This window comes from Watersipora subatra, chromosome 7, assembly GCF_963576615.1.
Source record: "Watersipora subatra chromosome 7, tzWatSuba1.1, whole genome shotgun sequence".
In the NCBI taxonomy this organism is placed as follows: Eukaryota; Metazoa; Bryozoa; class Gymnolaemata; order Cheilostomatida; family Watersiporidae; genus Watersipora; species Watersipora subatra.
In genome coordinates this window covers 48,769,488-48,783,303 of record NC_088714.1, presented here as the reverse complement: position 1 = coordinate 48,783,303, position 13,816 = coordinate 48,769,488, and the positions used below count along the sequence as shown (strand labels likewise).

Below are 13,816 nucleotides of genomic sequence, written 5' to 3'. Positions count from 1 at the left end.
CTATTAAAATCTAGGAATAAAACATCTGCATCGCGCTGGATTTGACCTTGGAACTTCCCGTTCACCAGGCAATAAGCTAACCAATTACGTTATGGGAGATGCAATGGATTCATTAAGCAATATAAGTTAATCTTGGCAATCTTGGTTAAAATACGCATAGAACTTTGCATTACGTCATGTCACCAATGCTTGCTCTCACGGCTCTTAGTAGTAAGTTTAGCAAAACGGATAGTAGCATACTCAAATTAATCATTGTCATTGTGCAAGGCTAATGTTGAGTGGCAGACAACTACATTACCTGCCGCTGTTCATAAACTGTTTTTTAATACCCGTGCAACTCTGGACATTTGGCTAGTATGTATATAGTGAGCAGCAATGGAGTGACACTCTTTTGTCTTTATGCTAATAAGCGTTCAAATGGAATGGATATCGATGTTGTATTTTGTTGGCTGAAAATGCGGCCTATTTTGTATGGTCAGAGTTTTGAGTTGGTTTGGTATGAAGTCTGTGCAAAAACTTATTTCAAATTGTAAACAGACTGGAAGCCTTTCTATCTAGAATGCTTTCGGCGGAAACACAACTCCAGTTAATTATCTTGGTGCAAATGCACCAGAAAAGACACAGACCAAACTGCCATATGCTCACTTATTAAGTTTTATACTATTTTACCTTTATATCCTTGTAGATTACAGCTGCTATTTCTGCCAGCTAGCCCATGAGAGACCCAAAAAACAATGGAATACCTTTAGCGCTGATTTTGATGCTGACAAATGTATATATGTGACAACTCCGGACCAATATTGCCCTTATTATAACATGTCGTGTGTAGCTTGACAGTGCTACTAAAGTATAACATGTTTTATGATTTCTACCTAATTAGATTGTTCCCTTTATTTTTACAAAAGCAAATGTATGCAGTTTATATTTCAATAAAACAGTTTCAAACTCTTCAATGTTTTTAAATATAATCAATCATCTCCTTATGATTGCCTCAATGTACCAATTTCCAATTCAATTCCACAGAACATCACCATCTTAAGACCATGTTGAGAACCACAAAGGTTTGACTACAAAAGATTTATTTATATCTGAAAACTCTAATAGTTTAACTGTATTTGGTCATTAGGAAGCCTTTAGTCCAGCCCTTTAGAATAATATAGCTTAAAACCATCTCTAGACCTATAAAAGTTGCTCTGCAAAAGCTTGGTCAAAACTTATTCAATCGTTTCAGAATGCATAGAGAACAAGCAGATGTAAACAAATTATATATACATCTTACGCCTAATGTAAATAACTGTTTATCTTATAGCAACGACGAAACTACTAAACAACTAAGCGATGACTTATGCAACAGTAGATCGATGCAACAATAGATTGATGTAACAATAGATTGATGCAACAATAGATCAATGCAACAATAAATTGATGCAACGATAGATCGATGCAACGATAGATCGATGCAACGATAGATCGATGCAATGATAGATCGATGCAACGATAGATCGATGCAACGACCGACTGATGCAACGATAGATCGATGCAACGATAGATCGATGCAACGATAGATCGATGCCATGATAGGTCGATGCCACGATAGATCGATGCCACGATAGATCGATACAACGATAGATCGATGCAACGATAAATCGATGCAACGATAGATCGATGCAATGATAGATCGATGCAACGATAGATCGATGCAACAATAGATCGATGCAACAATAGATTGATGCAGAGTTAGATATTTGTCTTTGCACAGTCCATACTGTTGTACACCTCTCCTTCCTGCGCTTCAAGATGTTGTGAGCGTCTTCTTTTGCTACTAGAAATCTGAAGCCTAGTCATAACTGCAACGGAAAACTACTTCTCTTGACATGGTTGTTGCATAATCATGCACACAGGCATGACTCGTTTTACAATCAAACATATTGTCATGTAGAACCTATATGACTATAGAGCAGTACAGAGATTAAACAAAAAGTTAGCATAGAATAAAAAGTGTGTGAATTCTAGTCATCCCTTGATTTTGCTTTGACATACATTTGATAGGGGGAAGTTTCAAAAACCACAAAGCATGTCAACAAAAGACTGATATGAATGATGATACTCTTTATTTATTTTTTAATTTACAGATGATAGCAAACTGTTTTGTGTCAGCTAAACTTTTTTAAAACCGTGAATGTTCTCCCACTGTTACATATGTTAACTTATTTTACTAACATTGTTAGATCCAAAATAATGAATGGTTTAACTCCTTCATACATCACTGACATGTTTCAATTCTAATGTACCAGATATCCACGGTGTGATGATTTTATTTTGTACTTCCCAAAAGATAAACTCAACATTTTTATTGCTGCCTTTTAATCTTTTGTCAAAAGAGATAAGATGTATAACTAAGTTTGATAGTGTCAATCTTCCTTAAATAAATTTCTATTTCTGTATTTATGACAGCACATGGCAGTACCTTTTATTAACTAACTTATTTATTTTTTTGTGGCACCATGAGCGAAACATTTTTTCAATAAAAGTTATTATGGACTGTCCAATAAAAAGGGACAAAGTGATTTCTTTGCTCATCAGCCATATCCCTTGAAGAGATCTTTCTTCACTGCTCTGACTGTCATCTATTTCTAACTACTAAAAATTCCCCTGTCATACAGCCCATGACCAAAGTGATATTAGAAAAAAAGAAAGGGTACTGATGGTTGAGAAATGCAATATTAGCAGTCAAATGGCACTGCAGCGCAATAGGATAACTGCAATGGTAGCTGTAATGTACTGGGTGTGAGTGTCATTATGTACAGCAAACAGCAATAATGAAAGAAAAAGATTATATGTTTATATCTCTCCCCCTGCAATAGGAGGAATGCAATATTAGAAGTAAAATGCACTGATATTATTAGAACCAATATTATTAATATAGTAATAATAGAAAACCAATGCACAATTTTTTTTACATTTCAAAACGTCATAGCTAACAATATCAAGAAGTTGTGATATTTATATAGATTTTTAGAAAATATATTTAACAAAACTATTTAGAAAAAAATAATAACAGTAACATATTGCCCATCATCGATGTTGTTAGTGTGACTATAACACTTCAATAGTCATCCAAACTTATAATTAAATATTGTAATAATCTCATAAGAATCATTAGAAAAAATATCATCGTCATTTCTTTTACTCTCACTGCTTTCATTGGACATCAATTAGAAAGCCAAAGTACTCAAAAGTGTTTAAAATGTCAGTTACTTTGAAATCGACAAAAAAGAAACGATTATATTTCAGTACTTCTACGTTAATTACAGAAACCTTCGGCAATTCGACAATGCTATAGACTGGTGAAATGTGCACATCATTTTTTTGTGGAATGCGCATGACTTAATGGGTCTCTTCTCTGTCGCTTGGCGTTTCGTTTGCCGGTCTTAATTTTGATAAAAGTAAGGCTTGGCAAGTTTTAATAACGATTTTCGGCCAAACTAATCTGTCTATTTGTGTATAATCCAATCAGATGAGTAAGTTTTAAGATACTATCGACACTTTTCAAAGACTTGGTAATACATTTAAATGGGTTTATATGTGTTTTGTATCGTTATTATACTTAAACGACTCCATAGAAAAAGGGTGAAATTTGTTGATGAGATTTCGGTACAAGGATTTGCGACGTTGTTGATGAATAATTTTCGTGAGTTGTGTGCACATGCATTTATTATAAAACTCAAACATTCGCTCCGCTCGTTTGGTCGTGGGATAAAAAAGTGTACAAACTTTTTAAATGGTAGAAAGTACAAAAGACCCTCACTTTTAATCAGGTCTCCCATTGTTTGGCCTTTGTGTTAATTCAACTCAGGTTAGATTAAAACAATCTCAAGTAAAATACTTTAATGAAGCCAAACCAAACCAATGCCATAGTATTATCTCTATTTAGTGTCTTTCTGATAGAATATCTTTCATTAAATAACATTGAGGCAAAATATGTGTTCTTCATTATTACTTATTTATAACCTTTATTAAGCAGTCCAGAACCATTATTATGGAAAAAATGTTTTACTTACGATGCCACAAAAAATCAATTAATAAAAAGGTATTGTCATGTGTTGTCAAAAATGCAAAAACAGAAATTTATACATGAAAAGTTTGAAACAACTAAGTTTATGTATACATTTATTTCTTTTGACAAAATTAAAAGACTTAGCAATACAATTGTAGCGTGTATCTCTTGGTACGTACAAAATAAAATCATCACACCGTGGATATCTGGTACTTGAGAATTGAAACATGTCAGTGATCTATGGAGTATGAATGACCATTCAATATTTAGAATCCAACATTGTTAGCAAAATAAGTAAAAATATCTCGCTATGGGAGAACATCTACTGTTCTAAACAAATATGTGAACGGTATGAAAAAATGTGGTATTCAGTATTTTCTTAAATATACTTATGTAGCTGGGGAAATGAGGAAAAATGCTTATTACTGCCCCTGGTTCTCACCTTTTTTTACCAATTTAGATGAGAATTTAGCTCAGTGGTAATGTCACTGTGAGAGGTTGAAATACGCTCACTATACAGCATCCAAATTAAAAAAAGAACTAAGAAAATTGAACTGGCCTTATTTACCATTGAAGTCATATGTTCTACCAAATTATAGTTTGTAGGTCTTTACCCGTTGTTTTCTGGTGATTACCAACAACTAATTGAGTATTTAGTTGGCCAGTTAAATACCACCTTTGACGCACCAGCTGAAAATTTACCATATACTTGTGATAGAATAATTTACATTCAAACCTCTACATGCTTCGAAGAAATGTGAATAAAAGTCTTTTTGTGAGAAGGTTCAGAGGTAGAAACAGCGATGAAAGTTGGCATCGCAACTTAATTTAGAATACCATAAGCTTCAACTAACTTATGTGTTTATTTATTGTAATATAATATATTGTACAGCATTGCAAAATATTCATTTATTTTATTTATATTGTTAATTTTTACCAGAATTCTATATTCACCTGTGAAACTGCAATATTTGTGAAACCACTTACTTTATTTATTAAATATACTAGCAACCTAGGAGTGAAGTATACCATAAAAGCTTATCCATAAATGGTCTTTTTTCAGACTTTATTGATATTATTTATGCTCCCTTTTTTACGATAAAACATAGAGTATAAGTATATAAACAATTATTCAGAAATGCCTAAAGGTGATTGACTAGTACAAGTGTTAGAGTGTCGATCTACCAAACTGAATGTCACGAGTTGGGACCTTGTTGAAAGTGATCCTTTATCTTAACCTCTAACCCTGGCTGCAGACAGGCAGACATACAGGCAGACAAACTCTGCTCTTATTATTGTATAGATCACCTAAATTGCAGTGTGAAATAGCTGCTAGAATTTCACATCAAGCCTGAAAGAATCATATGTTAAGGCAGGGGTGGGCCAACTACGGCTCACAGGCCGCATGCCAACTGAGCTGCCTACCCCTGTGTTAAGGGTATCATAAGGGTATAATTTACTTGATTTTAAAACATGCATTCAATATTATAAATAAAAATTGCTAATGTTAAAATAGAAACAGACAATTTCCATAATTATTATAACGGTGAATTGAACAATTAACTTGATGTGATTCTACTGTCACAAGTCTCTCTAATCATAAAAGCTTATAGGAGTTTCCATTGCATGATGCACGAGTCAATGCTGCCATGAGTCAGCACCAAGCTAGGACTAGAGAAGAGAATATCTCCTGGTTGGATGTGACATCGGTAGGTGTGAGAGAATGCCTATGCAAAAGGGAGAACACACAATATGACAAACGCGTTAGTCAGAATATGCTGATTCGCTGACAAGGTATTGACTATCTCACTTAAAAAGAAATAGCAGCTGATGAAACATTTGCAACTTGATCAATAATGAAACTAGCTACATGTGTCTGTGTCTCACCCTATTTTAGGATTGAAAGCAGGTGAAATCTAAGTGCAGACAACTCTTATTTGTTTGGACTAATACAGACTAGACCATATTTGACTACCGTAAGTCCTCATGCTCAAGCCACGCGGCTTGTGCTCAAAACCAGATGATTCACGAAAGAAAAAATAATCCTCCAACAAGCCGCGTATGCCCACAGACCGCGGCTAATGACTGAGGTTTTGTCGTCCTTGACCCCTTCAGGAGCGAGAGTGTTGAGAAGGGTTTCGTTATACCCAGTACTCTTGAATAAGAAAACAGGCTACATCAGTACATGTGAAAAGAATTTTCTTTTACTTCCAAGTTCGAATTAAAATTTCTAAACCCTTGCATCAACAACTTTTTGTCATGTCCCAGCTAAATTTTTATTGCGCTGTTAGAGGGCTTCACGTTTATGGAAATATGCGGTCAGGAATGAAACGGTTTTAATGACCTACGACTGTGGTGAGTTAAACATTAGCGATAAATTCTTCGTTAGTCTAAAGTATTCCATAAACATGACCCTGAAAATAAACGAGTAGGTTGCCAAAATCCCGTACATAAAAGTGTATCATGACTGCGGTTCTATGGTTATAGCACGGAACTGAGCAGAGACCGCATTTATCGAGAAGCCGCCCTAAGCCTCACGTAAGTTTTAAAAACTTGGATTTAGCCGCGGCTTATTACCTTGAACCAGAAGCCGCGCTCAACGACAAGTCGCGCGGCTTGAGCATAAGGACTTACGGTATTTACAGGCATTGAAAAAGTTCGGACATTTAAATTTGAATACTGTACCATACATTGAACAACCTATACTGTCTCGCACACATACTCCTAGGATAGCAATATGGTAAAATATGAATATACATTATACATGAGCAAGTGAAATATGGGTATACGTGCGGTAGAGTTCAGTATAATATTCATATTGTCACATATATATATTAATACTATAAGGTTATAATATTAATAACAGTAATAATAAAAAATAAACATTACAACCCAACATTCTAGCAGGAACCTCACAACATGCATCAATTGCGTCGCCTGTCACCAGATTCACCTATCGGTCAAATTTGTCATTTTTCGGACAGACACTGCTATATTACAAACCACAGATAATTTTTAGAAAATTGAAAATCTGAGAAAGAGAAGATAAACAAAACATAATGAGAATAAGTTATACTGCTCACCAACTATTACTTTGTGGCTACTGTATTATTATACAGTTTGACAGAATTTTGAAAACTCGTTTTAATAGCAAATGCAGTAAAAACTGTAAAGTTCAACTTCATTAAATCGAATGAGTAGTAGCTTGACTGCATCTATATAGAGAAGTACAAGCTCTCAAATGCAAAACTTATAGTGCAGGAGAAGATAACTCACGAAAGTATTTAAGAGTTAACATGCACATGTATCATCAGTTTCATAAAAGCCATCAGAGCGTTATTGCTATTTATTTAAACCAAACCAATCTATTTCATTGTGAACCACAATTAAAACTGTGCAGCTAATTTTAGTATATTTTATTTGACAAAATCTTCTTAAATACTAGTGCATATATAATACTTTACCTGTAGTTAACATGTGATAACAAACCAAAATACGTTTATGCCAATTCTCTTGCGTGTCATATAAAAAGCTGAGAGTAACATGCAAAGTATGCTAGTTACCTTAAAACGATAGACCTAGGAACAAGGCCTCTATTACTTATCCACAAATGACAGATAATAAAAGTAACACCATAAACATTCAGTCAAATGAAAATGAACAATTCTTTATAAAGTTTTACTAAATACAAGTGCTGTTACATTTAGAGCAATATATTAAACTACTTAAACAAATTAGAGAAGAATATTTTTGTTCAATTAAATTGGATTTTCAAGGTAGATAATCTTTTCACTAGATAAGAAAATCCCCCTCTGATTCTTATGTTGATTGTTTAGTTTTGTCTAAATTTACTTTCACAAATGAAAAAGCAGCTTAAATCTTTTATTTTGTAACTAATAAATGTCTACCTCCTTGCATTAGTAGCAAACATAGTTAAAGCTAGAGTAGATTTATTTTTACCAGATCTTTAAATATTATTACAATTTTTTGCACACCAAACTTGGTCATAACAACCCCAGCCTCAATACAATTGTGTTTATATGCATGTATATAAATCTTGGTATTTGCCTGTCTGTTTATTGGTCTGTCATGCACCCAGTTATCGTGATAAAGTTTGAACAACGAAAAATGACAAATGATACAAATAAAAGCCATTCACTTCTATGAGAGACGATAACTTCTCATTAACTCATCATAAAGTCATTAATTAACTCTCTGAATATTCCTTGTACAAATTTGTGACACACACAAAACAAAATAATCTACAAATGACATATCATGCCAAGCAAAAAAACTAGTGAAAGCATTTTTCACAGTGCAAAAGTATCAATTTTCAATAGTATTTCTCTGCAGTTTTAGTGACTGTTCACCTACCCCACTGGTAGTACAGGGATACCGGAAAAGACATAGATATCCCTGCTTGCTACATACAGCGATCAACTTTTTCTTGATATTGACATCTATGCATTGAAGGCCATCTTCAATGCACTGCTTGCTGTACCAAACACCTAAAACCATTCCAAGAGGAGAAAACTGTATCATCCCAAGTCAGCTGAGTGGACCACTTGATAAAACATAAATTTTAATGAATAAATGTGCAAAAAATTTAATTTTTTTTAATTACATTTGGAATGTAAAATAAACAAAATATGATTTCATCAAACACGTCTACAAGGCCGTTGTCAATCTCAATACCAAAACAAAAAGATAGCCCGTACATCTATAATGAGTACAAAAATACTTTAGTTTTGATCTAAAAATTTCAGCGTTTTTTGATGGCATATAGAAATGTTGAAAATATTTGGACAAATTTTTTTGTTGGTAAAAGAAAGTTTACTGCAAAGGTGAAATAATTCCCATTGAATGGTAGGGCAACTCCCAGCAACAGATCTCATGAAAGACTGTTATAGCCTGACTTTTACAAAACTGCTAAACAATCACATGCACAGGGCCTACAATGACTCATTAATAAAATAAAATTTATAAGAATTGTAGCAATCTTTAATATAATTTATCGCACGCTTGAAACTAAGTTTTAATTTTTAACTAAACTTACTTTAAGTCTTAATACTTTATTATTTGCTTTCAATTTGGCGCTTTTTGCTTTCGTATAGCCTTTAGCTAACCTTTAAACAACTTTTTAAAATCTGATTTGAAAAGAGAGAATTAGTGATGCTATTTTTGAAAGTGGTATCTTCTATACTTGACCAGATAGTGGCCATCAAGAACGGATTCGTATGCTTGTATCTCAAAGATTACTCGTATCTCAAGGAAGAAACTTGCTTAAAACTCTGCTTATATTTTGAGTTTCTTGTATATTGGGCACTCGTATGTCGAGGTATGAGTTTGTTTGGCTTGTCTGTCTGATTAGATGGTGCTTACACTAAAAACGACTACGCTAGCTTTAGCTGCTAGTTGTGGCATAATTTAGAAAACATTTGTTTGAACTGAAATTATTTGCAATAAAGCAACACATATATAATATAGTTAATAAAAGCACTAGTCCAATACTAGTTGAAAATGACAACATAACATCACCAAATAAACAAAGGTAACATAGATGTCAGCTAGCCTGGGGAAAAGAAGAAATAATACTTAAAATATTTGGAAACACATCCAAGAGGCCTTGATATGACTCTAACACCATTTGCTAGCTTGATATTATATTAGTCACATAACAGAGCCAATCACACAGTTATTATAAAATGGCAACAGACGAGACATGAGGAATGAGCAGTAGAAGCCAAAGTGCACACGCTTGTCACTTTAAAATCCAAAATTAAAATATCAGTCTACCACTGTAAATAGAAGGAAGCACGGTCTCTGATTGTGTGATTGTTTGCACTCTTATTGTTGATTTGTGTCCTTACTAGCTGATGACTAGGGTTGTGATTACTACACATACTATCAGAGAAAAAATATAAATGGCATGCTGCCAAAAATTCCTATTATTTTAGAGCTTTAAATTAAGGTTTTCCTTCCATAATTTCATTTATTTTTCTTCAGCCCCTTGACCTTCTTTATAATACAACTAGAGAGTTTAATGCAAAATGCTTTGTAGTAGATTGTTTAAAAATTAGGACAAAATTATTTGCTTTGGAAATTTTATATAATTACCATTTTTATATTATCATCATAATTAACATTAAGTATTATCAATGATATCAACGAGTTAGATGTTTGACGTTGTGTTGTAACCAAAGGTAGAACAGCTCCAGGTAGGCTGAGTTGTAATTCATAAAATGACACAAAGTGTGTGTCTGTATAATAAAGTATATCTGCTTTTTTATTACAGATAAACTATTATTCACCTGAAACATGTAAAAATGACTATGATGTAGGTTTTATCATTGCAATTCGCAGTCTTTGATATCAACGGGTTAAACAGTTAGACAAGGCATGAGCTCGCTGTTTACATATCTCAGCTTCTGTACAAAGAAAGACGAACAAATGAGGAGTTGTTTACTCATCACGATTACTAGCATAAAAATACATTTAACTATTTGTTTAACTTTTCATGATTTTGAAAAAGCTCTTTAAGCAAAAGCAAAAATAAAGGGAAAACAGACAAAATAAGAGAGCGGTTGGTTTTCTTCACATTTGGCTCTATATTAGAACTGCAATTTCCTAGAGACATAGTCTTAGAGACATAGTCTTAGAGAAATAGTCTTAGAGAAATAGTCTTAGAGACAGTCTTAGAGACATAAACTTACAGACATATTCCTAGAGACATAGTTCTAGAGACATAGTTCTAGAGATATAGTCTTAGAGACATAGTCCTAGAGACATAATCTTAGAAACGTAGTTCTAGAGACATTATCTTAGAGACATAGTTTTAGAGATTTAGTCCTAGAGACACAGTTTTAGAGATGTAGTCCTAGAGACATAGTCCTAGAGACATACTCTTAGAGACATAGTCTTAGAGATATAATCCTAGAGACATAGTCTTAGAGACATAGTCCTAGAGAGATAGTCCTAGAGACATAGTCGTAGAAAGGTATAACAGGATTTAAAGCCTGACCTGCAGTAGTGTAGAGTAGAGGAAGCTTATGAGTCGACCAGCTACAGCTATGCAAAGGATGCAGTGAAGTTAACATTTCCATTTTTAGAGGATCCCCTAAAACAGAGCAACTGATTCTTCAAATACTGGTATATGTACGTATGAACATAACCCAAAAGTTTAATGGGTGCATCTCATCAGAAAAATTTTTGCAAACCAACCTAGAAAATAAATAATAAGAACACAAAATAAAATAAACTAAAAACATTATTGAAACATTCATTTTCAGTTTTTGCCTAATTAGTTTATTTTGCTAAGCAATATCTTCCTTTTATTCTAATATAAAGCTGACCATCTGCTCATAAGATTTATGTAGTCAAACCTTCACACAAAAGTGATTCATTTCAATATTTGCTTCATATTTTCTTAACGCTTTGAGAAACCAAAAGCACTAATACATACAATGAATAATTACATGTAGTCTTAAAACAAATGCATCCTATACAACAAAGGCAACAAATAAACTTGAAAATCTAACATGTACATACAGACTGAATATATAAAGCTCCAAAGAGTAAAAAGAGATCTTATCAGGGCCGTATCCTTCTATACTGCAGCTACTGCCATGTCAGTACCTTTTTCTAAGGCTCATAATCCCGGAATTCACGTCATTTTTGCTTGATTTTAATCAATCTTGAAAAAGCTGAAGACTTTGAGATTTATATATAGTATATATACTATATATATTTCTCAAAGTCTGTCATCAGTTTTCCTTCGGTATGTCCAGCTGTAGCTATTATTAGAATCTTAGAATAAAGAAGCCGTACCGAAGAAGATTTGATCTCGGACCCCCTCATTTACCAGTCCAACGCCGTATTGATTCGGCTACAGAGATTGATAGACTAACTACGCCATATATGTCGCTATATAGAAGCAAATACCATGACGCGGTCATGGTATTTGCGTCATGGCGCACTGCCACTAGAAGCCTGGCGCTAATTAGCTAGCGTACTGTAATTTTCTATTGGCAACGTGCCAGGCTAATAGCAAGTAGTAGGCAACCTTCACCACTTCTCATTGTTTATAAGCTGATTTTTTAATACCCGGGGAACGCCGAGAGGCACAGTTAGTATGCCCTAAATATACTAGGTAAATACTCGACTTTGCAGACGTAATAAAAAAGGTTTTTGCACAGAAAATTTACTTTTAATCAGCATACAAAATCTACGATTCTTTTAACATTTACGACACTTTTAAGTGAAGGTGTTTGTTTATTTCTGTGTACTGTGTATATTATTTCTGTAATTCATACTGTATCGGTTGCAGTGCCTACTACAGTTCTATAATAATTGCAATAGTGTTGTTGGCCATGGGAGTTTATTGTTCTTCTGCTATGGCTTCACGTATAACGCTCGCTGAATTATTAAGCATGAAACCATGAAAGACTGGCTGGTGTAATGAGTATATGCACAATTTATTCCATAGTATAGCTAGTTGGACAGCTTAATCTTTTAAGTAAATGCTTGGCTACAGAACTGGAAGTTCCAAGTTCAATTGCATATATATCTATCAGATATATATCCATCTATCTTATTATATATAATCTATCTATATAATCTATATAATATATCTATATTATATATATATATGTATATACCTAACTTAGGTATATATATATTATATATACCTAAATTAGATATATATAATATATATATACCTAAGTTAGATATATATATCTATACATATATTAGCCAAATTTCCGGTTTTGCAAGGGTAATAAAATAGTTACTTAATGAATTTGAGTAACTTACCTGGTAGGTTACTAAATGTAAGCATACCTTTACTAAAACTATTTCCATTGTTCCGGAACGAAAGTTATGTTCCGTTCCGTGTAACTGTCAAGTGTCAAGCGTGGTAGTTAATAACCCAAAGTGCTTTAAGCAAAAGTATTTTAACAGATATAATAAAGGTCATAACAAGGTCATAACAATCATCTATCACTTTGGTATTTTAGTATAGAGATTAAGTTCATCGCCTGTAGATTTGGAGGTTTCATCTTCGCAGACTTTCTTGCTAGATTTTAATCGCCATGGCTGGACATACACACAACACACAGACTTTGAATTATATATACTAATCAAATGCCCTGCATTGCTCAGGTAATAGAATAATTAACTAATGAATTGAAGTAACTTACTTGGAATGGTAGATCTTTCCTAAAATCTTTACTAAGACAATAACGCGATTGGGACAGCTTAACAATCGTTGCGTGTAATGGTCAACAGTGGTAGTTATTAACCCCGAACAACCACTCTAAGCGTTAGTATATTAACCAATGTAATGACTATTAGCCCAATGTATTCAGTGAAGCTTAATAGTTAAGTTCTCCACCTTTAGATCTGGAGGTTCTGGGATCAAATCTAGAGCTGTGTAGATTTTTAAATGCTAGATTTTAATTGCTATAACTGGACACAGGGCTTGACAAAGAGGCAAAAAGACAAACACTGAGGTTAGTGTATGTACACGTATATATATATTAGTGTTCTATCAGACTAAGTGGTCAGGCAAAACAAAGATACCTACATAAGCTCGTCTGTAGGGATGACATAGAAAAGAGACGGAGTATATGACTTCCGTTATTTGTTTCCACTGACCAATCAAGGAGAGTAACTGGACCAACATAGGAAGGTGTCTGGAACAATCACATATGAATACTGTTAAATCTACACTTAAGACACACAGATATATCGCTCAGTGAG

The 13,816-nt window shown here is 33.6% G+C and overlaps 1 protein-coding gene across 1 annotated transcript in view; it reads right to left on the bottom strand.

Moving 5' to 3' along the window:
* Window positions 1-5,208: 5,208 nt before the first annotated feature.
* The window catches only part of LOC137400850 (echinoderm microtubule-associated protein-like 2), a 33,225-nt gene continuing 24,617 nt past the window's right edge, over window positions 5,209-13,816 (bottom strand). The window contains exons 18-21 of the mRNA XM_068087192.1: window positions 13,641-13,749; window positions 11,079-11,174; window positions 8,432-8,565; window positions 5,209-5,784 (exon numbers count right to left, since the gene is read on the bottom strand). Coding sequence (XP_067943293.1) covers window positions 5,665-5,784; window positions 8,432-8,565; window positions 11,079-11,174; window positions 13,641-13,749 — 459 coding nt within the window. The 3' untranslated portion in view covers window positions 5,209-5,664. The remainder of the gene's footprint in view (window positions 5,785-8,431; window positions 8,566-11,078; window positions 11,175-13,640; window positions 13,750-13,816) is intronic.